Below are 25,322 nucleotides of genomic sequence, written 5' to 3'. Positions count from 1 at the left end.
TTCTGCACCGTCAGTAGTTCTTCAAGGTCTGTTACTCCCCCTAGTGGTGATCTTCAGCACAGTCATCTACATGCTGCTAATCAATCCTGTTACTATTTAGTACCGGTAGTACTCACTCATGAACTGTGGCTGATTACTAAACAAGTAAACAGTTATGATTGTGAAAGTAGCCTAAATAAAAGAAAACACAGATCAAAGACTATATTCCCCACCCCTCTCCCTTCAGCACCATGTCCATTCGTGACCATTTGATCAAAGCAATTAGGTTCATTATCACTAATATATACAAAGACTCACTATTATTATTGAAGTGCAGTCAGTTATTGATAAATTACTCTTTGGTAAGTGAGCATTTTTTTGATTTGGCAATTTTATATAGGCCGACCAGTTTTTTTGTTTTGTTTTTTATTTAACAAACTAATGTAACTAACATATTTTTGTTATATAAAAGGTCAAATTAAAACTGCATTTGAAAGATTTTACTTTTTTCAATACCTTTTATAGATGTATTGTATTTCCCTTGCCCCAGCCCCAGACTTTCAATCGTAAACTAAAGAAAATAATGATAAAAAAAAATACCTAAAATAAAAATAAAAAAACTATGAAAACTATTACATTTTATTTAACTGTGTATATTTAGGATACATAAAATGTTAGCTATGGAATTAGTCTCTGCAAGACAAAGGAGACAAATTACATTGTGGTAGAAAAAAGTTCAAAAATCGCAATGCTTTCTTTGATCATTGATTAATAATATTAACACAATTTAATATCTAAATAATAAATGATAAATATTAAATTGAGCCAATTTATGATTCTAAATTAAATTAACTTAATCTTTTAAAAAAAAAAATGAAATTCAGTCATTTATTTTCACACATTCCTCAGCGTCACAAAAGTCAACTATTCGTCGTTCTAAAAGCTTATTGGACAAATCTGCAGGCTCTGGCATTATTCATCCAATCATCATCCAAACCGGTGAGCGACTGTTGCGTCAAATTTTTTCATGCGCGTGAACGGTGGATGACGTACCGGCGGGTATATATGTGACAGCTCAGTCCGCCCCTTCCCTCCCGAAACCCCCGGCTGTTAGTGCTGTGTGAGTGCGTGTGTGCTCCGGAGCTTGCCTCGGCACACATTATATAAAAAATAAAAAAAAACAAAAAAAAATTAAAAACTTTTAAAAACTCCAAAAAATCATTTTTTCTTTTTATAAATAAAAATTGGTCAAGTGGAAGCTGGAGACCTTGAAACATCGCAACAAACCTGAAAAATAACGATAGTCTGTGAGCTCGCAAAGGCCTGGCGGTTTGCTTGATACGTTGGTTTTGATTTTTTCGCGTTTTAAGATTTTTTTTGCCCTTATTTTTAGTCATTTTAAACGAAGCGCCAAACGCTTTAATCGTTCCAGAAACAGTCTTTTAGTATACGATTTTAAATTGTACAAATTGGCGTGTTTAGATTAGCTTGACAGCTAACTATATTCTGACGTAGTTAAGCTCACTCGCTAGTGCCGAGAAACATTACATTTCTGCGAGTTCACAACTGCGACCGAAGAGAAAATGAACCCCAGCGCTCCCAGTTACCCCATGGCCTCGCTGTATGTTGGGGACCTGCACCAGGACGTGACCGAAGCCATGCTCTACGAGAAGTTCAGCCCGGCCGGTGCCATCCTCTCCATCCGCGTGTGCAGGGACATGATCACCCGCAGGTCTCTCGGCTATGCATATGTCAACTTCCAGCAGCCTGCAGACGGTGAGCGAGTGTGTGTCAAAGATGCCTTTTGCGCTAATGACACATTGAAAAATAAATATAGGGTCTCGTCAATATAATGCCTATTCATTGAGAATATTGTTAGTGACCATATGCAGCACTGTGTTTTATGAATCAATGTCTTGTCGGTTGATTATTAAGGGTTTAAGATGAGGGTTGCATGCGTGTACCACGTGACGTTGCTTGACAGCGGTGACTTGCATGATTGTCACATTTAGGGCGTGGGTGGGGCAGAGTGTGTAGCAGAGATGCATTCCCATGAACTGTCTAGTTGGTCAGGAAAGTGTCTCGAACACATTGATTATGTCTGTTTGTTCAAAAGTACAGAAATTAATGTGGTTATCTGGTATATCAAACTTCAAAATATAGGGACTAAGCAATGTAATGCATTTCTCACTTTTATTCTTGGCCCAATGAGTCTAGTTATTCAAGTTGATCATTTATTTTTTTGATTATGTACATTTGACAAAAATATGCCTGTAAATTTCACCATGCTTTATTACTGAAATGTCATACAAGTCAGGCAAATTATATATGAACAAACCCTTCTGTAAAAACCTTCAGAATACAAATAGGAATGAAACTGGAAGTTTGCTGTATGTATGCTACTGAAGAGAAAAATTCATTTTGATTTAGTGGATGAATATTTTTTTTCGCTTCCAGCTGAACGGGCTTTAGACACAATGAATTTTGACGTCATCAAGGGTAGACCTGTCCGCATCATGTGGTCTCAGCGTGACCCCTCTCTGAGGAAAAGTGGCGTTGGAAACATCTTTATTAAAAACTTGGATAAGTCTATTGATAACAAAGCCCTTTATGACACTTTCTCTGCGTTTGGCAACATCCTGTCGTGCAAGGTAAGGCACATACATGCTCTGGAAGGTGCTTTGCTGTGATTTGATTTGATTGTGAATGTTACATTTGTGCATGAGTGCTTCTGTTGGTTAGTGTGTGCATGATTTTATGCCTGATATCCTTTCTTAAGGTGGTTTGTGATGAGAATGGCTCAAAGGGCTACGGCTTTGTGCACTTTGAGACCCAGGAGGCTGCTGAAAGAGCCATTGAGAAAATGAACGGCATGTTGCTGAATGACAGAAAAGTGTAAGTGAGATTTTGGTATTTTCCTAGACTTGAGCATTAGAGTATTTTTAGAGTACATTTTATTTATATTGACTATAAATTTGCTCGAAGATTGCATTGGAGTATTGGTGGATTATCACAGACATTTAAAATCTATGGTTGGGTCCGAATATGCCTACATCCCGAAGCGATTTGAGCTGTGTCAGCTGAAGCTGAACAATGAATTAACACTAAGGCTGCACGATTAATCACAATTAATCCGGAATCACACTTAAACCGATTTGGCTTAGTGCGATTATCAATCGATAAGGCTGCAACTTTTTTTTTTAATGCGCAGCTTGTCAGTGACACATGGCTCTGTGATCAGTAGTAAATGCTGCTGAAAACACTGCGAGTTTGAGTTGCTTACAATGTGCATTTGAAAAAGCAACATGCTTCAAACATCTTCCCAAACATGAGAAGCATTTATGAACCTCTTGTCCAACAACATTTAGGGTGTGTTCACACTTGTCATGTTTCGTTCGATTAAAACGAACCCTGGTGCGATTGCTCGGTTACTGCGGTTCATTTGAACATATGTGAACGCTGCCATCCGAACCTTGGTGCGCACCGAACAAGCGGACCGCTAAAAAGATGGGTCTCGGTCCGCTTCCAAACTAACTCTGGTGCGGTTCGATTGATATATGAACGCAACACGGACCAAAGACATGTAAACGAACCAAAAACAGGACGTGCTGTCACAAGATGCGACGCTACAAGTCAGCTGATTTGACGACGCGGAAAGATCGGTGTATCCAAAATGAGTAGAGGGCAAACATGGAGCAACAAGGAGGTAAAGTGCCTCATCAACTGCCGTCTCTTTGCAGCAGATCTTCGTTTCTGCATACAACGGAGGAAATCCTGGTGCTGTTTTGAACATTTTATGAGCTCTTCGTGAGTTTTCAGCTGGTAAAAATTAAACCATATGTACACGCATAAAATGATCGCGTTTAATCCAGCACACAGCATTGTTTTGAATGTTCGGTAAGCAAGCTCCGTCGCGAAATATACGTCATAAGCCGACCAATCAGGTTGTGAGTGTATCCCTATGCCTTTGGTTCGGTAACTTTAGGTTCGCTGATAAAAATGCCAGTGTGAACACTAAGCAGACCAGGACTATATGTTTTGTTTTTGTTTTTTGGTCCGGACCAAACGAACCGAGCTACAAGTGTGAACGCACCCTTAATAACACGTTTTTACTCCAAAACCCACTTCATAGCGACAGTTGAGCATCCTTCTGTGAGATGATGTGGCTTTTTACACAGAATAAGGCACACAACAGTATATTTATAAAGTATAAATATACTTCATTATCATGAAAATACCCAAGAAGGCTTGAAGAATTCGGATAAACCATATTGTCGTAGTCGTGTGTTTATTAGTCATGTTTAATCAAAGCGTTTCAATCTTCTGTTTATTGAGCTACATTGATAGTATGATGCCCATAGGGATTTCCTAGAATGACGTGCGTTATCGTATTTCTGCTGGGCATATTTGGGGCTTGTGTGTGAGAGCGCCCTCTGCCTTTCAGATGGAGCAGCATTTACTACTGATCACAGAGTCGTGCTTCACTGACAAGCACTGACAAGCACTGACACTGATTTAAAAAACTCAGCTTTTGCCAATTTGTCTGCGGTTTAATTTCGATTAATCGTGCTGCCCTAATTAACACTGATAAACTGAAGCACTTTGCTAGTGGGTTAATTAACTCAAATGCATGTGAGATTAAGATATATACACAACCTTAACACAGTATATTTATTCACAAAATGACCTGAACTAGGTTACTGTTTAGTCAGAATGCATAACTCCCGACTGTGCACTGAGCGCTGAAAGACTGTAAAAAGCAAGGCCAGATTGTCTGGTGGAGGACAAAGGACACTTTTTGCAGACGTCACGCTGAGTGAATAACTTGAGAATGGCTCTAATTTACATGTATTTCCCTTCCCCTGAATTTCCCCCATCCTATTCCACTTCATGCTGGGAGATCACTGAAATATACCCAAAATCTATTGGATTTAATGTCAATTCTCACTATACAGTATTATATGTTTGACATCGTTTGGAATGTCTCAGTGCGACTGGTACAACAATCTCGTCCCCACAGAAGTATACAAGAAGGTAATAATATACGTTTTTTTAGAGCTTAGAGATATTTTGCATATTATGATGGGTGTGGCTTTTGGAGCCATTTGGTCTCTTCTTTCAAGCCAGGCAAATGAGAGATCGATTCAATTTAAATTCCCTTTGTTATCAGATCTTTCCATTTGAAAGAGGTTTCGCTTTGGTCTGAGCTACTTAAAGTGATGTGGCAGAGAGTTCGGGCCGCAATACTGTAACAAGGTTGGCCCGTAACGCGGAGCATCTTGACTCTAATATTCAGAAGTCAGGTATCAATATCTTATTCTTTGCTATAAAGTATTTGATATTATGTATGGATTATCTTTTAATTGATTATGTAATTGGCATTATACATTTACCTGACTGTTAATACATTGTTACATTTTTGATCCTTTCTGAATTACTCTGTAATTATTAACTATCTCTAGTACGGATCGGTATAATTGCAACAAAAGGTTAAAACGGAATGATTAAATGTGTGACTAACTATTAAATATAAATGACCAAACAACCAATTGGCATTCTATCCTAAACTCGAGATTATGATTAAATGGAGTCAGATTAAAGATAAATTAGAATTAAATCCATTCAAAGGACAAAGGATTTAGTCGAATCAGAATTGTGAAGACTTGCCTATAGTCGACTGATAGTCGAATCGTGTGTGTGTGTGTGTGTGTGTGTGTGTGTGTGTGTGTGTGTGTGTGTGTGTGTGTGTGTGTGTGGTGGATAAACATTTGTAAAACGATTCCTCATAAAATGTACAGAACATCACGCAAAGATATAGAAGAAAATGTATAGAAACATTTTGGATAAATAAACCTAAAAAATAACAAATTAATAACTACAGAAAGGCCACACTGCAGACATGTCATGTCTTCACATGTCTGCAAATCTAATTAAATCGGCTAAATTGCCTGTTCAAACACGCACACATTTTTTTTTATCAAATAAAAAAAAAAAGTCTAGAATAAAGAATAAAGTGTGATCATTTGGCATGATCCTCTTTCATAACACCTCTGCAAAAATTCCACTGTGAGAGATTGGCAGTCGAGTCAGGCTCCTCCTATCGAAGCATAGACTCTTTGACTGTTCAGGGTCACCCCTAATATATATTGTATATTGTTGAAAAGGATGCTAAATGTGTAGATGAATTTTAAGTCCCAGCCCCTTGACGTAACTGTTGAGATCCACTACATCCTCCTATTGAACGCTCCTCTTTGCCATTAGGTTTGTGGGGCGCTTCAAATCTCGCAAGGAGAGGGAGGCTGAGCTTGGTGCAAGAGCCAAAGAATTTACCAATGTGTACATTAAAAACTTTGGGGAAGACATGGATGATGATAAGCTCAAGGACATCTTCAGCAAATATGGTTAGTTCTTTTAAACTATATAAAACCACTAAAACCACTAAAAAAATTTCTCTTGGTTTCTACATTTCAAAAACATTTTTCTGATTTTGTAAGGTAATGCTATGAGCATCCGTGTCATGACTGATGAAAATGGGAAGTCCAGAGGCTTTGGATTTGTGAGTTTTGAGAGGCACGAAGATGCGCAAAGGGTCAGTTCAGCTTTAAATGTGGTCAAAATAACATACTCTATGGAGTAAATGTAACCATAGAATGAACAGGTACCAAACAAGGGTTTTGATCTCTTGGTGTACAGGCTGTGGATGAGATGAATGGCAAAGAACTGAACGGGAAGCTCATCTATGTGGGTCGCGCTCAGAAAAAAGTGGAGCGCCAAACTGAGCTCAAGCGCAAATTTGAACAGATGAAGCAGGACCGCATGACTCGCTACCAGGTCAGTGAAGTTGAACTCTGACTTCTGCAGCCTTGTCGAATTCAGTGTTTCCTTTTCAGTGGACCACACTGGCCAAAATGGCTGCACCAGTGACTTTTTAGTCCATGGGCCCCATGTTCTTTTATAGTGGATACTGGGGACATTAGTGGCTATGTACAATTATTGGGAATACTTTACATTAAGGTTCCCTTTGTAAAGGGTTTATAAAGGTGTTTGTTAATGACTAATAACTCATTTACAAATGCATTATAAATCATTGATAAGGAGTTATAACTGCATGAATAAAAAGAGTGACTTTAACGCAATGCCTGCCAAATAGTGAGCCATTTTTAACTTGCATGTTATAAATGCTTAATAAATGTATTTATTCACACTTATTTAACTCAATTCCAGATTCCTGATTTATTTCATGATGCAGCAAAAATAGACCATCATAGTGAGACTGAAGGGTGTTGTATTTGTGGTTTTCTCATTAATATCTCATGACTGCCACTTTTCTTAAAATGTTCTTTGCCAGAAAATACTATTCTTACCCATGAATTCAGGCCAACACGGAATCTGCGCGCGCAGAATTCAGCAGAAAACTCAGCAGATTTCCACAGATTGTAGTGCCCGTCATTTGAGAAGCATTCACAATCGCGTGCGCGATTGTGAGGAGTAATAGGCTGCGCTTATTGATGTGACTTTTTTTGTGAGAGAGCGATATTTTAAAATGTCTCAAATAAAATTGACCACGGAGGAGTTAAGGAAACATCACTTGTCTGCAAAAATTACTTATTTATAGCTATTAAAAATTGTTCATTTTACTGTGGTAGGTATTTTTGTTTAATGATATGAAATTGCTTAATTTCTTATGATTTGTGTACAATACAATTGATAAAGCAATATTTTCACCGTCTTTTAGTGGATGTACTATAAGAGTGATTGAACTTTGTTTAAAAAAAACAAACAAAAGTTTTTCTATTTGTATTTGAAAACCTTTTAAAAAAAAGTAAGAAGTTAATATTTTATTTGTAATGTTTTCAGTTCCAATATTCTTAGATCTTTTTAACACATTTAAAACCATTCCGCATAATTTTGCAGATTTTTCCAAAAATTCAGGGCAAAAAAGATTCCGTGTGGCCCTGCACCATGATATTCCACAAAAAACGAATGATGCCTATCCACAGCAGTGTATACAAAAACTGATTTCTTGTTTATCAAGATGAAATGATCAAACTTTATTTTGGAAAAAAAACATAAGAGCACAACAATAACGTGATGAGATATTAACAATGAATATTTAAATTCCAATTTTAGTTAATTGTGAACCTTAATGTAGGGTGGACACTTGTGAACCATTTATTAATGAGTTACAAACATTTATAACCTGTGAAAGTGAATGTAAAGTGAAAGCCTGAGAACCTGTTCACTTCAGGAATCTGGTTTTGAGTTAAATAAGTGTGACATGAGTTAAAAATGGCTCACTATTTGGCAGGCATTGCGTTAAAATCACTCATTTATTCATGCAGTTATAACTGCTTATCAACGATTTATAATGCATTTGTAAATTAGTTATTAGTCATTAACAATCACCTTTAAAAACCCATTACAAAGGGAACCTTAATGTAAAGTGTTACCCAATCATTTCTTATTTATGGACCTAAATTAGGCTGTTTCTCAAACTGAATTTGTTTCTTAATTGTATTTAGTATTTTATTAAATCTAGTGCATTCTAAGTGCCCTCTTCATCGCCATTTGCTCTCTTTACAGGGTGTCAATCTCTATGTTAAGAACTTGGATGATGGTATTGATGACGAGCGTCTTCGTAAAGAGTTCTCTCCCTTTGGAACAATCACCAGTGCCAAGGTACGATTTTGAGCAAGTCATCACTGACCTAGTTATTTAAATACGCATGTGTGTGTGTGTTTGTGTATTACAGAACATGCATCTAAATGTACACAATGGCAGCCTTAAAGGGGTCCTATTATGCTTTTTAACTTTTTCAACTTTAGTTATGTAATGTTGCTGTTTGAGCATAAAAAAGATCTGCAAGGTTACAAAGTCAAAAGATATTTTCTTTAACAGAATCCACTTTCCGAGAACTTAAACAAACAACTTGTTTGGACTACAACCGTTTTTTTTTCTCCAGATCTTGTGAAGTCGCTATGTTACTCATTTAAATAATCTCCACCCACGGAATACGCAAAAAATTTAGCTGCCTGAGAGAAGACCGTGTTGTTGTCACTGTTTAAGAGACGCTGTTTTTTGACGAACTTCTAGTGAAGGAGGCGGGAACCGGCGAACGTTTAACACTTTACGCTAACTCATTGCAGCTGCATCTTCTAAATAATGCCTGAAGTGGGGCATTTGAGGAAGTGACGTCGCCTGCGTCTGCGCAGTGCGACCTGATGCAGCCCCTGAAGTGAGACACAGGACACAGAAATACTGCAAAATAATAATATAACGTGACTAAACGAGACAAAATAACGTTATAACATTTCATCTCCTCTCGTTTTGGTCGACGTAAATTAAGAGACATTTTAGCATAGTTTTTATTTTGTAAACCACATTTAGTCTCGTTTTTATTCGTCAACAATATTGCATTATACATTTAATTATAATCATCATCACATGACCAGCATTTACGTTGCATCTCGTCTCGTTTTCATCACATAATAAAGGTTCATTGACGACGATATCAAGTTATCAACTTACAAAGAACGGACCCCTGGTCTTCTCGCGTCCTTCACTGTCGTCGCTCCTCTATGTATCCAAGCTCCTCTGTGAGAGATATGAGACCGGTGTGACCCGCAGGTGATGCTCATTTGCAATCACGCCGCGGGCCTCGCACCATTCTCTCTCGGCTCTCATTCGCCCTGCTTGTCACACTGAACATTATAACCACTAGGGATGAGTCACGATTTTCGAATAGTCGATTAGTTGATTTAATTATAGAATATTGAATAGGTTGTGCGATTATCGTCTAAAAAATTCCCCATGTTTTCGGTGCTGATGTGGTGGTGACGAGTTCATTTTAGGCTTCTCCTTTTTTTTTCCAATTCATTAATTAAAAGAAACTATGAGATGTGCTGCACTGGTGGAAACGACACGAGGCCACGCGACTGTCAAGACTGACTTGCATGGTGTTCAGAGTCCGCGCCAGCAGCAGCGAGTGCTCCTTTAGCACAGCTGCAAGAGTTATGACATTCATTTTCTCTGATCAGATATCTATCTGATTGTAAACAGACCATTTACTATGCCTTTCGGAATTCTTTCGAGATGGATTAATATGCGATCACTTAAAGGTCCCATGGCATGGCATTTTTCTATTATTTTATAGTGTTTCCTGAGGTGTACTTATATTGTTAGTATGATTTTTACATCATAAAATGTCATAATTTAGAAATAAAAGGCATTTTGTCTATACTGCTGTTTGCCCTGTGGCTGACTGCCCTGTTTCAAGAGGCGTGTGTGCTGTGAGACTTCAGTAAAAACGCCCACTGTTGTGATTGGCTGACATCTTTGCATTTGAAATGAGCGAAGGGGGCGTGGTTTAACGAGGTCTACGACGCACGAGCTGCTGCCAGAGAGACGGATGGACCTGAGTTCACTTCTCATCAGTTCTCTCAGCATGTCTCAGTTCAGGGTGAACTGTTGTAGTTACTAGAATATACTTCAGGTTATTAGTTTATTTCTAGTCGGAGGGGCTGTCACTCATGTCAGAAAGTTAGTAACTTTAGTAAATTATGGATCAGCGCTGACTCGAGACGCGAACCGTTTAGAACGATTCAGTCCGATTTGGTGAACTGGTTCGGTTCACTAAAAAGAACCGATTCAAAAGAATGATTCGTTCGCGAACCGGACATCACTGAGACGGAGATTGCTAACAAAGTTATTTATAGTAACTACTGAGTTGTGAGAGCGCTGTCTGTCAGCGCGAGTTTATTGTGTTTGTATCTGAGAGTTCTGAATAAACACGAGTCCCAGTCACGCCGAGTCCGTCTATTCTACCAACTTTGTAACACATGCAATGTACCATTACAGCTGTCGAGATGAACGAGTTAGTAAGTTTGATTAAAGCATTATTTCTAGATATGTTCCAATCATATGAAAAGCGTCAGTGACGCGCATTGAGTAACTTACACAGCGCAAACAAAGAGACACAACAGCAGTAATCGAATGTAATCCAGTTTATTGTGGGGAAAGCTGGCTAGCCTAGCCGGATACCCTCACGCTTACCCCCCTTCTGCTTAATCTCACGCCGCGTTTGGTGCCTCCGCTGTGGGCCAGATGCAGTACTGGGGGTCGGGGATGTTGAAGGCCGAGCTTCGGCGTGCGTGAGGTTTATCTCTAAAGATGTGGCTCTGCCGATGTTGAGCAGAAACTCCCGACTGTATGCACATTTAAGAACAGATAGACGCGACGAGGACGTACAAAAACACTGACTCACAAGATAGAAAACACCGTTCTGTCGGGAGAGAGAGAAGCCGCTGAGTGTGCACGAATAATAAATAATTAGCTACACATAAGAAATCACTGATCACAGATCAGAAGGAACTGAAAAAAGACTTCTGTTTTCATTTGTACATCCACACACTGAGAAACTGCCAGCGTTCACTCGTTCACAAGCAATGATCTCTCGAGCGTTTGCATGGGCGTGCCAGATTCTCTGGGCGGAGGAAAGGGATGAAACCGTTCCTGCTTGGACGTCAAACCAGGAGACTTCAGGATTGGCTCGTCTGGCCTGTCATTTTCTCAAAGGCAGAGAAAGACAGCCAGAACTCGGTTTACACCGATCAACATTTCTATCCACTTGGGGACAAAATTCAGGCTAGGGGAACTCATATTAATGTTGAAATACCTCATAAAATGAAAATTTCATGCCATGGGACCTTTAAACAAACCAATTCAGAAGGTGGTCTGGTTAGCATTTCAGACGAAACTGGACGTAGTGTAAATGCATCTGGTTGTTTAAACCACGTGTAAATTTTACTCCTTGCAAATTGTTAAAAAAATAAACGCGTGAAGGTATTATTAGGCTATATATGACATGGTGTAGTCAGATATAACACCGCTACTGCAACACGCATCGTCGCAAATGAAACTGAAAGTAGTCTCAGATGCTCAAAAACATCATCTTCATTAAAACTAATGAAACTAAATGATCTTACCAGTGCTAAGGTTGCTCTTTCTCCTATTGCGGTATTTGATCTTGAGCTGATGATAAATAAAATGCAGCTCATATCTGTTGTTTTCGTTGACGTGAACTCCGTTAAATGTGCATAGCGCGGGAATTGAAGATCAGATTTATATTCATTTTGCGGAGAGGTGTAAGGTAAGACAAACTGCATGCTTTTTATTATTTTTTTGTTTATTAGTAGATTGTGCCTATTTGTTTGCGAGCAGCATCAGCCTGCCTCAACATGTCAAAAATGCCTTTTTACTGTGGTGGTGGTGGTGATGGTAAACATCTAAACTAACATTGTGATACTTGAAGTGTTTAATATCTATGGACTTTGTAGGCAAGACAAGTGAAGTGTTGATTTGAGAGGCTAAATTGATCATACATGTGGGTAACTGGCTGTCGGCCGCTGGCCACTTGGTCATCACTTTAAAAAATGAAAACTTTAATTTAACAAACAAAAAATGCTCCAAACATTTTTCTAAATTAATTTAATAAAGACACGAAACAAAATATAACTACTTTGACATTAAAAACAAAACTGAACCATTTTAATGGCTGCAACAGTAATCGGGAGGATACAATTTTTTCTTTTTTTAAAACACGGGTTCCAGTCAGACTCGGGCCGAGATTTTGATAAGCTGTCGGACACGGGCCTCGGTACCTCAGTGCACACTAAGCTCTGTATGAAAGCTTTCACATAAGCAATTTTTCATGCGAATTGTGCCCCATTTCGAACTAAACTGCCAGAGTAAAAATGCCCTGAGACAACAGAAGAAGAACACATCGTCTCACATGCACACTGTAGACTTACATGGCATATAGCGGTTACGGTAACTTTGGCCGATATCAAATAACAGTCATATGTTTCAACATGCGTGCATGCTGGGGGAGGAGTTGCAATTTTCGAATAATAATCGAATAATTCCCAGCCATCATTGAATATTATTTTTGCTTGAAATGCACATCCCTAATAACCACAACCTTTATGTGCTGCACATTTATAGCCTCTTGTTTGTTAGCATTCTTAAGTCTGAATCAGGCTTGAATTGGTTTGAAATTGACACCATCCTTAATATTTTCATCCAAGTAGAGCTCATGGTTATGGTAAGGGGGCGTGACATTTCCCGGACGTGCACTAAGCAGTGCTAATCGCAACACACAGGGCCAGCTAACCAATCACAGCAGATTCGTATTTTGGAAGGAGGGGCTTCATCGAAAAAGAAAATTAAACTGCACCTTTGAGCTGGACTGGGGAGAGAGGTGCTGTAAAATAATGTTTTTTTTTTTTTTGAACAATCAAGCATGAAAGCATATTCTAGTACACCCTAAAAACAAAATCAAGACTTCGTAAAAGGGCATAATACAACCCCTTTGATAATGATTTAAAAATGATTTGATTGATTTGAAAATGATAATTCTCTTCTCTATTATTTGGTGTTTCTCTCTGGAAAAGTTACTTTACTGATGTTAAATGGGTTGCAAATGCCTTTTCATGTTTACCTTGTTGTATGTTGCCTTCTGTCCCAGGTCATGATGGACGGTGGTCGCAGTAAAGGCTTCGGTTTTGTCTGTTTCTCTTCCCCTGAGGAAGCCACTAAAGCAGTGACTGAGATGAATGGCCGTATTGTGGCCACTAAGCCACTGTATGTGGCTCTTGCTCAGCGCAAAGAGGAACGACAGGCCCATCTCACCAACCAGTACATGCAGAGGATGGCCAGTGTCCGTGCAGTGCCAAACCCAGTTATCAACCCCTACCAACCTGCACCTCCATCAGGATACTTCATGGCTGCCATTCCGCAGGTAAATCTAACAGTATTCAGGTACAGAAATTGAATAATCGAATGTAAAGTAACACTTGTCTTTACTGTATAAATTAATTCATACAATATATCTTTGTTAAAGCTCCTTCTCTTTTGTTGTTTGATTGGTGACGCACAACCGCGGGTATATTAGGCTGCTGTCACTTTTAAGACGAATACACATCGCGATATCGATGCAAAAACTATATATATATTGTGCTGCCATAATTAATAATTTGCTTGCATCACAGGCCCAGAACAGAGCTGCATATTACCCTACCAGTCAGCTCGCCCAGCTCAGACCCAGTCCCCGCTGGACCACTCAAGGTGTCCGGCCTCAGCGTAAGTCAACTTTTTATCCCAGAAACCTGCAGTGATATATTAAAGTCAGTGTAAAGTCAAAATTAAATATGTTATTAAGTTTGTATTCTGAGTTTGTCACACAACAGAAAAATGTGTTAACCACCCAGCCAAATTTTAATGATAAAAAAAACGCCAAATAAATAAAATAGCTTATCAAAATCTCTCAAACACTGGGGGGCATGTTGGCGCTGAAACGACGCCCACTCGCGACAAATACAAATGTATTTGTCAACATTAATTTTCGTAACAGTCTTAAAATATTTTCATATCTCCATGACGGCCATGCCCCACCCCCCAGAGTACTCGAGTACTTGTTTTTTGAGACCTATCAATGATCGAAATGAGTGGGCGAAGTAGGGATATGAATCCCTACTAGCTAGTAGGCTGTAGTAACTAACGGTCCTGACAGTAACTCTTGATTGAGTGGGCGAACTGATGTGACTCTGCTCTAGATATTATAGTTTTAGGGGAGGGCCCATGCTCAGTAGCTCCAGTGCAACATTGAGACACCGTTTTAGCCCCACTTAAAAAATCCTGAGCCCAGAAATGGTGAAAAACTGTTTAACGGTCTAACCCCACAATTCAGTACTACACAGTTCAGTCTTTGTAACGTGTTTCAGCAATACATTTCTAACATTTATAATGTGTTTAGAAACAAATCTCAGAATTGCCTTTACACTGACTTTAATCAAATGTCACACAAATCTTATAAAATGTTTGCCACAGATGATGATATGGCAATAAAAGTAAATAAATAAATAATCAAATGTCACTTAGTATGAATCAGTACTTCATGAATCATAGACATTCAACATTTTCTACAGACTTCCAAAACATGCCAGGCACAATGCGCCCATCTGCCCCCAGACCTCAGACCTTCAGCACCATGCGTCCTGCATCACAGGTGCCCCGCATGATGTCCACTCAGCGTGTTGGTGAGTCTTTTTCAGAAAGTTTGCTTTGACAAGCTCTTTTGAACTCCTGAATCAAACTCCAAACGAACTTCGTTTTGGCTTCACACCAGTTCGTTCTTCGATTTTGTATATATTGGTCTTTTAGTCTTTTAGTCTGGTTTGGGGTGCTCAATTGACCTATCGGTAAGCCCCGCCCCCATTAGTTACTGTTGCTAACTTGTACAAACAAACGGAGTTGCTAACTGTCTTACAATGACAGCTGTCAGTGTGAAAACCTTGTCCCAAGTTGTTTTTGGACACAGAATGTAGCGGACCCTGTCTGAATGAGATCCAACGTTACACTGTACATCAACACTGTTTATGTACCGCAGGGTAAGATTAAATTAATGTACATTTAACCAGTTTAATATGGAGAGGTACTGAAATGCAGACCTTCGTTTGTGTGTTTTTGACCTACACTGTTAACGTTACATGATGTGAGAACAGTTCGTTATTTCGGTTTGTATGTTAGCAGGGACTCACTAACTTTAATCGTAACTTAATGAGAGTATGACCACCAGAAAATCCTCTCAGGATACCTGGAATAAGTGTTACAGTACCCCAGGTACATCGTTTTACCATTTTTGTAGCATAAACACCATCAAACCTTCGGAATTTCCAATGTATCTCTATGGCGCTGAAACCTAAAGATGTCCGAGTTCCGGTCCCAGCGCAACTGATACTCAACTGCCATTGGCTCATCTGCGTTCGAGGGGCGGGGCTTACCGATAGGTCAATTATGCTTCTGGAGATCTAATTTCCTTCAGAGTTTAGATCAGGGGTGCAAAACTCAGTTCCTGGAGGGCCACAACCCTGCAGAGATTAGTTCTAACCTTGCTCCAACACACACCTATAGGCTGTGTCCGAAAGCTGAAAAAGGATGCACTGCAAGGTAGGGAGGCATCAAGGCATGTCTGAATCCAATGTTACCTTATCTTTGTGTCTTCCGAGATACCTTCATCTGATCAATTTTTGAAGGCAGCACAGATTTATACGTCGTTGCCTTTTTCCCACAATCTTGTGCGTTCCATTCCGTGACAGTTGACCTTAAATTAATATATGGTGTCTGAAAGTTGCGGTTGGTGGTCAGCTTATGTGTAAATGTACGTTGTTGTTTTTTTTTTACCAAATTTGTCCACTTGTGATGTTATTTCTATTTTCTAGCAAGAAATTACTATTGTAGTAATTAAATATTCTCTTGGTTTTCACCAAAGCTTGCTTTATTTTGTTGTATATCATTAAACGCTGCCTCTGAAGCCTGTTTTGTGAGGTATCTTCATGCCACACTGAGGCAACAAGTCAGCTGCCTAAGCTTTCGGATGTAGTTTTTGTTATTTTTTGTTTACAATAAAGTTTAAGAAATATAATCATTACAAAGCAAAAGTTTCACTTTTTGCATTCTGGTTCATTTCGATCCTGGTATCAACTGAAAATTTGTTACGAGTATAGATTAGATTTGTCTCTGCTTGTGGAAAAAAAAAAAAATTCTACACACACACCATATTGCCATAAGGCCCACCCTTTGTAGCTATAACAGCTTCAACTCTTCTAGGAAGGCTTTCCACAAGGTTTAGGAGTGTGTCTATTACCCCTTTTCCACCAAAGCAGAGCCAGAGCTAGATCGGAGCCAGAGCCTAGTTTCTAATCGGTTCTTTGTGTTTCCACACCCAAAGCCCTAGCTCCGAGCCAGGAAAAGTGGTTCTTAAGTAGCACCAAAACATTGCTGGGCTAGAACAGGGCTAGAAGTAAGAACCGATTACGTCAGGCGCTGGGGGCGGGGTCAACAAGACCAACACACACTTGAGATCCGCCATTGTGAAATAGCAGCTAATGGAGCTAACAGCTACTGTTCGTTTGTAATCTCCGTCTATACAAATTACGGCGAACTACATGAATGCGTTGGATTCGCTGTGTTTGCGTTGTGTTTTGATGCCGATGTAGGATCGTAAAGCCATGTGAATCAATAGTAACGCAACGTTTGCATTGTTGATGGAAGGCTTGTTCGCAGCGGTGCTGTGCAGAGACCGATCGCCGTATGATAACGAGTCCAGCGAGAGCACATGACTCCTTATGCTTTTGATTCACTCATGCGTTTTTATATCATATGTGGATCGGTCTGGCAAGCGCTGATGCGTCTCGAACAAGCCTGGTGTGTGTGTGTGTGTGTGTGTTTCCCGGCAGGGTTGCTAGGTTTTCACAACAAACCCGCCCAATTGCTACTCAAAACAAGCCCAATCGCGTTCCAGGGGGGATTCCCCAGTAAAAATCACATTTGGGGGTAAAATATGTGTTTTTTGGCATGGTTGCCTACTAAAATTCGCAATATGGGGCTAAATATCACATAATTGGGGTCGCTTCATCCCGTGGACATGAAAAAACAGCCCGCGGCAAAACCACGGACTTGGCAACATTGCCGCTGCCTCGCTAGCTTTGCTGAGAGAGATGAGACGTATACAGTGACGTAAGACATGGCTCTGTTGTGGCTCTCAGCCCGTGGAAAAGCAAACGGTTCTTAGAAAGCTCCACAGTCGAACCAACTATGAACTGGGACTAGCTCTGGCTCTGAATTAGCTCTAGCACTGCCTTGGTGGAAAAGGGGTATATGAGAATTTTTGACCATTCTTCTAGAAGCGCATTTGTGAGGTCGGGCACAGATGTTGGACGAGAAGTCCTGGTTCTATCGGGTTGAGGTCAGGACTCTGTGCAGGCCAGTCAAGTTCCTCCTCACAAAACTCACTCATCCATGTCTTTATGGACCTTGCTTTGTGCACTGGTGCGCAGTCATGTTGGAACAGGAAGGGGCCATCCCCAAACTGTTCCCACAAAGTTGGAAGCATGAAATTTTCCAAAATGTCTTAAAAATGTCTCCTTTCACTGGAACTAAGGGGCTAAGCCCAACCCCTGAAAAACAACCCCCACACCATAATCCCCCTCCACCAAACTTTACACCTGGCACAATGCAGTCAAGCAAGTAAAGTTCTCCTGGCAACCGACAAACCCAGACTCATCCATCGGATTACCAGACAGAGAAGCGTGATTCGTCACTCCAGAGAACACGTCTCCACTGCTCTAGAGTCCAGTGGCGGCGTGCTTTACACCACTGCATCCGACGCTTTGCATTGCACTTGGTGATGTAAGGCTTGGATGCAGCTGCTCAGCCATGGAAGCCCATTCCATGAAGCTCTCCACGCACTGTTCTTGAGCTAATCTGAAGGCCACATGAAGTTTGGAGCTCTGTAGCTATTGAAAGTTGGTGACTTCTGCGCACGGTGCGCCTCAGCATGCACTGACCCCGCTCTGTAATTTTAGGTGGCCTTTGTTGCTGTTGTTCCCAATTGCTTCCATTTTGTTATAATACCACTAAAAGTTGACCGTGGAATATTTAGTAGTGAGGAATTTTCACAAATGGACTTATTGCACAGGTGGAAACCTATCACAGTACCACGCTTGAATTCACTGAGCTGCTGAGAGTGACTCATTCTTTCACAAATGTTTGTAGAAGCAGTCGGCATGCCTAGGTGCTTGATTTTATACACCTGTGGCCATAGAAGTGATTGGAACACCTGAATTCAATGAATTGGAGTGGTGTCCCATTTAGTTTTCATAAAGTAGGTGCACCGTTTTGAGCAGAAGTTGAATTAAAATGAATTTAATTAAATCCATTTGATTTCAATTGATTTTGATCCTGTTGCTCTCTCAGCTGCCCAGACTATGGGTCCACGGCCCTCCACTGCAGCGGCTGCAGCTTCTGCCCCTCCAGTACGCGGCGTGCCTCAGTACAAATACGCACCCAGTGTCCGCAACCCTCAGCAGCACATGAACACACAGCCTCAGGTTACCATGCAGCAGGTAAGACTGGTATATGCGCAACATATATCCCATCACATTTAAAAGATGTTATTTTTGAGTTTACTCTTCTGATTTACTCTCTTCATTAGCCTGCTGTACATGTGCAAGGACAGGAACCGCTGACAGCCTCCATGCTCGCTGCTGCTCCTCCACAGGAACAGAAGCAGATGCTGGGTAAAGTTTGCTGAGTTTTCTGATTATGTGTTCCTCTCACCACACTATAAGATGAGGGTAATGCCTGATTTTCCTCTCCCAGGTGAGCGTCTCTTCCCACTTATCCAGAATATGCATCCCAGCCTGGCAGGCAAGATCACTGGTATGCTGCTGGAAATCGACAACTCTGAGCTCCTCCACATGCTGGAGTCTCCGGAGTCTCTGCGCTCCAAGGTTGGACGGTTTCTGAATGGTTGTTTTTGTATGGAAACTGTACGGAATGTATTCAAAGGGCAAAATGTTTTGTCAACTTTCTAACAGGTTGACGAGGCGGTGGCCGTACTCCAAGCTCACCAGGCTAAAGAAGCCGCTCAGAAAACTGTGACCAACTCTACTGGTGTGCCAAGTGTTTAAGCCAAGGTAACGTTCCTTTTGTTATCGTCCACTCGCATCAAATGTTCAGTCTGTTGGAGAACTGAGGTCATGATGTCTCTGTTTTACAGGGGTGCGCAACCTTGAATCTTCACAGAGAGGGGGAAAAGTAAACATTGGGGGGAAAATTAAAACACAGAAAACATGGCAAAACATCTAAAACCATATTTAAAAAAGAAACTAGAAAGAGCCGGGTCTAGAGATGAGCATTCTAGGCCTAGTTAAGGTAATAAAATAAAAAAAATGAATAAAAAAGGTAAAACAGACAAAAATTATGTTGGGGGTTTAAAAAAAGATCCACAGTATAGGGAGAAAACAGCCGTAAAGCATTCCTGCCTTGTTTTATTTCTTTTAAAGCCTGGCTATGTCATGTTCTCAGAAGGGAGGGGAGAACTGACAGAACCAGCAATGTGATGTTACCTTATATTGACAATATGCTTGCTCAAATAAAGTTCATTAAAATGTGTGAGTGTCTCCATTTGTCCACAGAATCTCTCAACAGGGATTTGGGATGCCAAAACCATATTTTAAGTTGGTCTTCATGGACTAGATTGAAGTCTTCGAATCCGTATAGTAACACTGCATTTTTTGGAAAGGCTCTGTGTGTGATTATTGGGTAGAACAAGAGCTGGGAATGTTGGAATGATAGAGGAAGATGAGTGCCAGAAAAGCAGTACAACAGCTCACAAAGGAGAACAAAACTGTGTGGCTGATGAGAAACAGTCAGAGGAAAGATCTGAGAAGTGGCTTTTTGGGGGATTTGTATTAAGAATTTTAATGAGTAGGTTGTAATAAATAAAGTGGGCATATATGAAATAAGGGATATGGGATAACGAAACAATGTATGTGAAACTTGATACCACATGTCCATTTGCGTAATAGCTCATTAACTTTTTCTTTTTTTCACTAACAGATCCGTTGATGAGCTATTAACCTGCTGCTGAGTTCAAGTGTTGTTTTGGTATTATGTCCAGTAGGATGTACAATTACATTTGTGTCTATTTTTTTAGTCATTTCAGAAGTAGGTCACTGAGATGCTTTTTCTAAACTTAAGAATAGTTTACATAGTTTAGAGGTCTAGGTATTCATCAGTTCATGGAGTAAGCTATGGCCGTAGCACAAAAGTTCCTTCACCTTATATGGGTGATCCTTCACTGTTCTAAGTGAGTTTTTTTTTTAACATTGTAATTAACATCAATTTAATAAATAAAAATATACAAATACATTTTTTTTTTTAAATAATTATTAGTCATCCTGCGGCCTGCTTGTGTGCTTCGACTTCCTGTCTGAGAACCACTGCTCTGGCCCTGAACTTTACCAAATTAAATAAAATCAAAATATTTTTGTTAATTATGTGTACAGTTTGCAGTTTTCACATTAAAAAGAATCGCTGTATATTATACAGCTGTCATTACCATAAAAAGCACTTAACAATTAAGAACAATCAGCTAGCTAAATTGTGTTAGCAAATTTAAAGGACAACTCCGGTGAAAAATGAACCTAGGGGTAATTAACACATGGTTACCGAGTAGTTCTCTGGGATGCGTTTTCATGAAAATCGTATGTAAAGAGTTTTATCTCTAAAAACAGATTAGCTTATAATGCTAGTAAATGGGGTACAGAATAAGTAAAATTAAATCGCTAGTTAATACCACTAACAAGGCTCAAAATAGCCTCACACTTACACGGTAGCATAATGAGGGTCCCTACATGCAAACCGAAGCATTGAGAACTTTGTAAGTGTACAAACAGTTTAATAAGAAGATACTTTATAAAGACAGAACATTACGCGTATACAGACAGGAGCCATCTTGGCCACGAACGCTGTGCTAAGTGAGCTGGTCGATAGGAATTATCGCAGTTTAGCACAGCGTTCGTGGCTCGACTTGTCGAGACTGTTTTCCAAGATGGCTCCTGTATACGCGCAATGTTCTTTACGCATCCCAGAGAACGATCTACTCGGTAACCATGTGTCAATTACCCCAAGGTTCATTTTTCACCGGAGTTGTCCTTTAAGGCCTATACAACTTTTTCTCCATAAAAGTGAAAACATTACCATTATTATGCTAAAATCTGCTTGAAGGCCACACAATCTGCTTGAGTTTTGTTGTATATGTTTTTCCCCAACCACCAAAAATGACACGCGCATGCAGCAAATGTTTGCTGTTGTACAGTACTGCAATCACTGAACTTTATTCATCATCCCTCTAATTTACATCAGGATGGAGCATTTCATCCTCATCTCAGAATATGTTATTATGCATTATGGGGGGAAAGTTGCATCTATTGAAAAAAATGTTTGTCACCTCACTGTTCATGAGCTTAAATTCTGGAAAACAATGTTTGAACATTTACAGAACTTACCACTCAGGCAACTAGAAATCTAGCCAGCAATCATAGTATAGTACAATACTCATAAATGACCACTTTGGTTCTGTTTCCTAGCTTCTCTCAGGAAGTGGCCATGATTACATGGTTAATTAGGGTGACTCTCATTTCATTTGAAAGTTTCTACCTTCTACGTTTCACTCCTTTCATCCTGCTGTCCCCTTCCTACAATTTCCCTTATTCTTTACACTACACTAATGCCCTCTACTTTACCCATCTCTTCTCCCTCTCCTTTTCCTTCTCTCCCCTCATCTTTCTACATTTTCAACTTTCTCTCCCTCTCATTACACCCATTCCTCGACTCTCTCCACCACCTTCCACTCTTACTTTCTTTTCCCCTTCTCATGCTTTTTTTTGTATAACAATGTTTGCTACATTTGAAAGTATTTTTATAGTAAATGTGTGAAATGGATCTCGGTAACACTTTACAATAAGGTTCATTAACTACATTTGTTAACATGAAATAATAATGAACTGCACTTATAAAGCATTTATTAATATTTGTTCATGTTAAGTTCAACATTTACTGATACTTTATTAAAATCTTGTTAACATTAGTTAATACACTGTGAACTAACATGAACAAACCATGAACAGCTGTATTTTTATCAACTAATGTTAACAAAGATGAATAAATACAGTAACAAATATATTGCTTATGGTTAGTTCATGTTAGTTAATACAATAACTAATGAAACCTTATTGTAAAGTGTTACCTGGATTTCTAGTGATGTGTGTATTATTAACCCAGCAGATACCAGTTTGGGCCAGCTGAAATAATTCCACGTGCAATTGAGACTATGACAAATTCCAGAGTTTTGTTTGTTGTGCTTGAAAAATGGCACATGAATGTTTGTGATTTATTTTTTTGTCAAATCAATAAAAACAGCTGCAAATATTTTTTCTTGATATAAAAAATTTGGTTGGCTTTGTGAAATGTGAACACATTTGCGAATTTTGTACACAATGAGTTGAGAAAATTATGCATTTGATTTGTAATTTGTATGAAATGAATGAAAACGTATCTGTTTAGGACAGTTCCAAAGTATTTAGATCAATTGTTTTGAGAGCAGTGATCTGCGTTTAGAGAAAGTGTCGAATCGTATGAGAAAAACTAAATATTTTGTATGTCGTGAAGTTGTGCCTTGAGTGTAAAACTAATATATGGGTTCCACTTTTCAATTATAGCCTATCATATGTCATACCGCAATGAAACGAGTGGTCATACCAATCTTGCATTTATTATTCCCAGCCTAAATTCAATAAGTCACTATGTGACAAGTATTAGTTACATTATTAGATGTTATATTGTGGGCTTTAATGAAAATGGCCAGATGGAAGGAGCTTTCCTCTGCGACTAAGGGGGATATTGTTAAAATGGCTAAATCTGGTCAAGTTTTAGATATTGCCATGTGCAGGATCCCAGCAAGCCATGGCTGTCCTTTTACCTTCTCGGTTAACTATAGCCCGGCAATGAGTAACCCACTACTAGCCAAAATAACCCTGAATTTGTAATTTCTTTGTTTGGTTTCATTTCTTTGACATTATGTTCATGTTCTAGAGATGGTTAGTCTTTTCTTGGGCTATGGACGTCTATTAAATCTTCACTGACAGTCCAAATTTTTGCTGGTCAAGGAAGACTAGTGAACATTTTGACAGGAGGATGAAAAGTATCACCTGAATGTGGGAAAACAGAAAATCACCTGAAAACAGCTTCTAAAGACCTGGATGAGACTTCCAATTTCATTCTTGAACTGTAAGCCAACGGCTATAAAAAGCTGGATTGAGAGGTTATGCTCCACTAAGGAAACCATATTTACTGCAAAAAACACCTTGCATTTGCCAAATAACTTTTAAAAGATTGGAGCCGTGCTCTGCAGTCCGACAAGTCAATATTTAACAACCTAGCATTGGATGGTGTCAGGTATGTTCGTAGGAGATGACTCGAGTGTTTTAATACCAAATGCAGGTGCCATTAAGCATGGCAGGGGAAACATAATAGTATTAGGAATGCATGTCTGCAGCAGGTGTTGGAAGTATCTTGCTAGCACTTTGAAAATGGACCAATACTTGGCAATCTTGCTGAACACAATGGAGCCAAGTATGGAGGATCTGTTTGGAGATCAAATATGTGTTTTCAACATAATAACAATGCCAAACACACCGCGCATGCAACAAAGTTGCGCACAATGAAAGTATTCATGCTCAGCAATTTGAAGTCTTTAAGTGGCCTCCTCAGTCCCCTGACCTTAAATCCATTGAATACCTTTTGGGAAATTATAAACCTGAATTGTGACAAGTCATGCAGGTGTAACTGACGTAGGCTAGTAAGAGTTGTGCGTGTAAACCTCACTTCCCCTGGCCTTAAGAGGCGAACTAGCGACTGACGCTAGTGGCTGTGGTCTTTAGCATCCCTGTTAGTGTGCCCGTAGACCCTGATTCGAATCCCGCTCGGAGCGGGTCAAGTAGGATGGGTTATATTTGGTGTCGTGACTCGTGTGGGAGTAAGGTTTAGGGGTATGTGTAAGCAACGTAGGCTAGTAAGAGCTGTGCTTGTAAACCTCACTTCCCCTCGAATCCTCTGGCCTCAAGAGGTGCACTAGCGATGGATGCCAGCGGCTGTGGACTTTAGCATCCTTATTAGTACGCCTGGAGCCCCCGGTTTGAATCCCGCTCCAAGCGGGTCGAGTAGGACTGAGTACATTTGGTGCAGTTACCTGGGTGGGAGTGAGGTTTAGGCACACTAGCATCTTTAATGTGTTTGTTAGTGCGCCTAAAGACCCCGGTTCGAATCTCGCTTTGAGCTGGTCGAGTAGGACAGGTCTTACAATGAAGCTCAACTTTGGGAAGAACTTAAGGAGGATTGGAAAGAGGTTAAGCATCACACATGCTTTTAGTGAGTTAAGTTAAGTGAGTCAGTGCCCAGGAGAATGGTTGCTTTAAGCAAAAACAAAAAACAAAATATTAATAACTGATTACATTGTAGTCAATGTATGCTTATTTTATGTGAACTTTTTGTTTTTTATGCCTTTTTTGCATAACATAAAAACCCATATTTAATTAAATGCTGGAGTTTGCCTTTCTTGCTAAATAATGTTGTGATAAAGTTTATTGTATTCTTCTTCCCAATATATAATAATAATAATAATATATATAATTTTCCGAATATTATATTTTGATGTGTCATTAAAAAGTGTCATTAAAAACAAATATTGTGCAAATATTTCCTATGCACATCACTTTTGGCCACTACTGTACATGTCTTCAAATGTGCTGCAGTAAGGAAATGATTAGAATAGCATTTGATGCAGACCACAGTCACATGACCAGTGGAAGAAAAGAGGACCTTTCTTTGCTGAGTGCTGAAATACAGCTAACCTCATGTGTGTGTTTGGCCAGCTTTATTAG

The 25,322-nt window shown here is 39.6% G+C and overlaps 1 protein-coding gene across 1 annotated transcript; it reads left to right on the top strand.

Annotated features, from left to right (window-relative positions):
• The first annotated feature begins 1,014 nt into the window (after positions 1-1,014).
• LOC307134443 (polyadenylate-binding protein 1A-like) lies at positions 1,015-19,992 on the top strand. The gene is made up of 15 exons (XM_079830189.1): positions 1,015-1,755; positions 2,437-2,630; positions 2,759-2,874; positions 6,241-6,380; positions 6,474-6,568; positions 6,673-6,810; positions 8,563-8,658; positions 13,505-13,777; positions 14,028-14,118; positions 14,964-15,074; positions 18,793-18,941; positions 19,031-19,115; positions 19,198-19,328; positions 19,416-19,514; positions 19,598-19,992. Exons 1-14 carry the CDS (start codon positions 1,563-1,565, stop codon positions 19,506-19,508), a joined length of 1,905 nt encoding a protein of 634 aa, XP_079686315.1. The 5' UTR covers positions 1,015-1,562; the 3' UTR covers positions 19,509-19,514; positions 19,598-19,992.
• The last annotated feature ends 5,330 nt before the right edge of the window (positions 19,993-25,322 follow it).

Source organism: Gobio gobio, assembly GCF_949357685.1.
Source record: "Gobio gobio genome assembly, chromosome: 11".
Classification (NCBI taxonomy): Eukaryota; Metazoa; Chordata; class Actinopteri; order Cypriniformes; family Gobionidae; genus Gobio; species Gobio gobio.
The sequence above is the reverse complement of the archived record's forward strand: the minus strand, read 5'-3'. Positions and strand labels throughout refer to the sequence as shown.

Excerpts from the sequence above, each read along its gene's own strand:
- LOC307134443 (XM_079830189.1), top strand. The coding sequence starts at position 1,563 with ATGAACCCCAGCGCTCCCAGTTACCCCATGGCCTCGCTGTATGTTGGG. Across the intron at positions 1,756-2,436 it reads CTTCCAGCAGCCTGCAGACG|CTGAACGGGCTTTAGACACA; the intron begins GTGAGCGAGTGT and ends TTTCGCTTCCAG. Across the intron at positions 19,329-19,415 it reads CGGAGTCTCTGCGCTCCAAG|GTTGACGAGGCGGTGGCCGT; the intron begins GTTGGACGGTTT and ends ACTTTCTAACAG.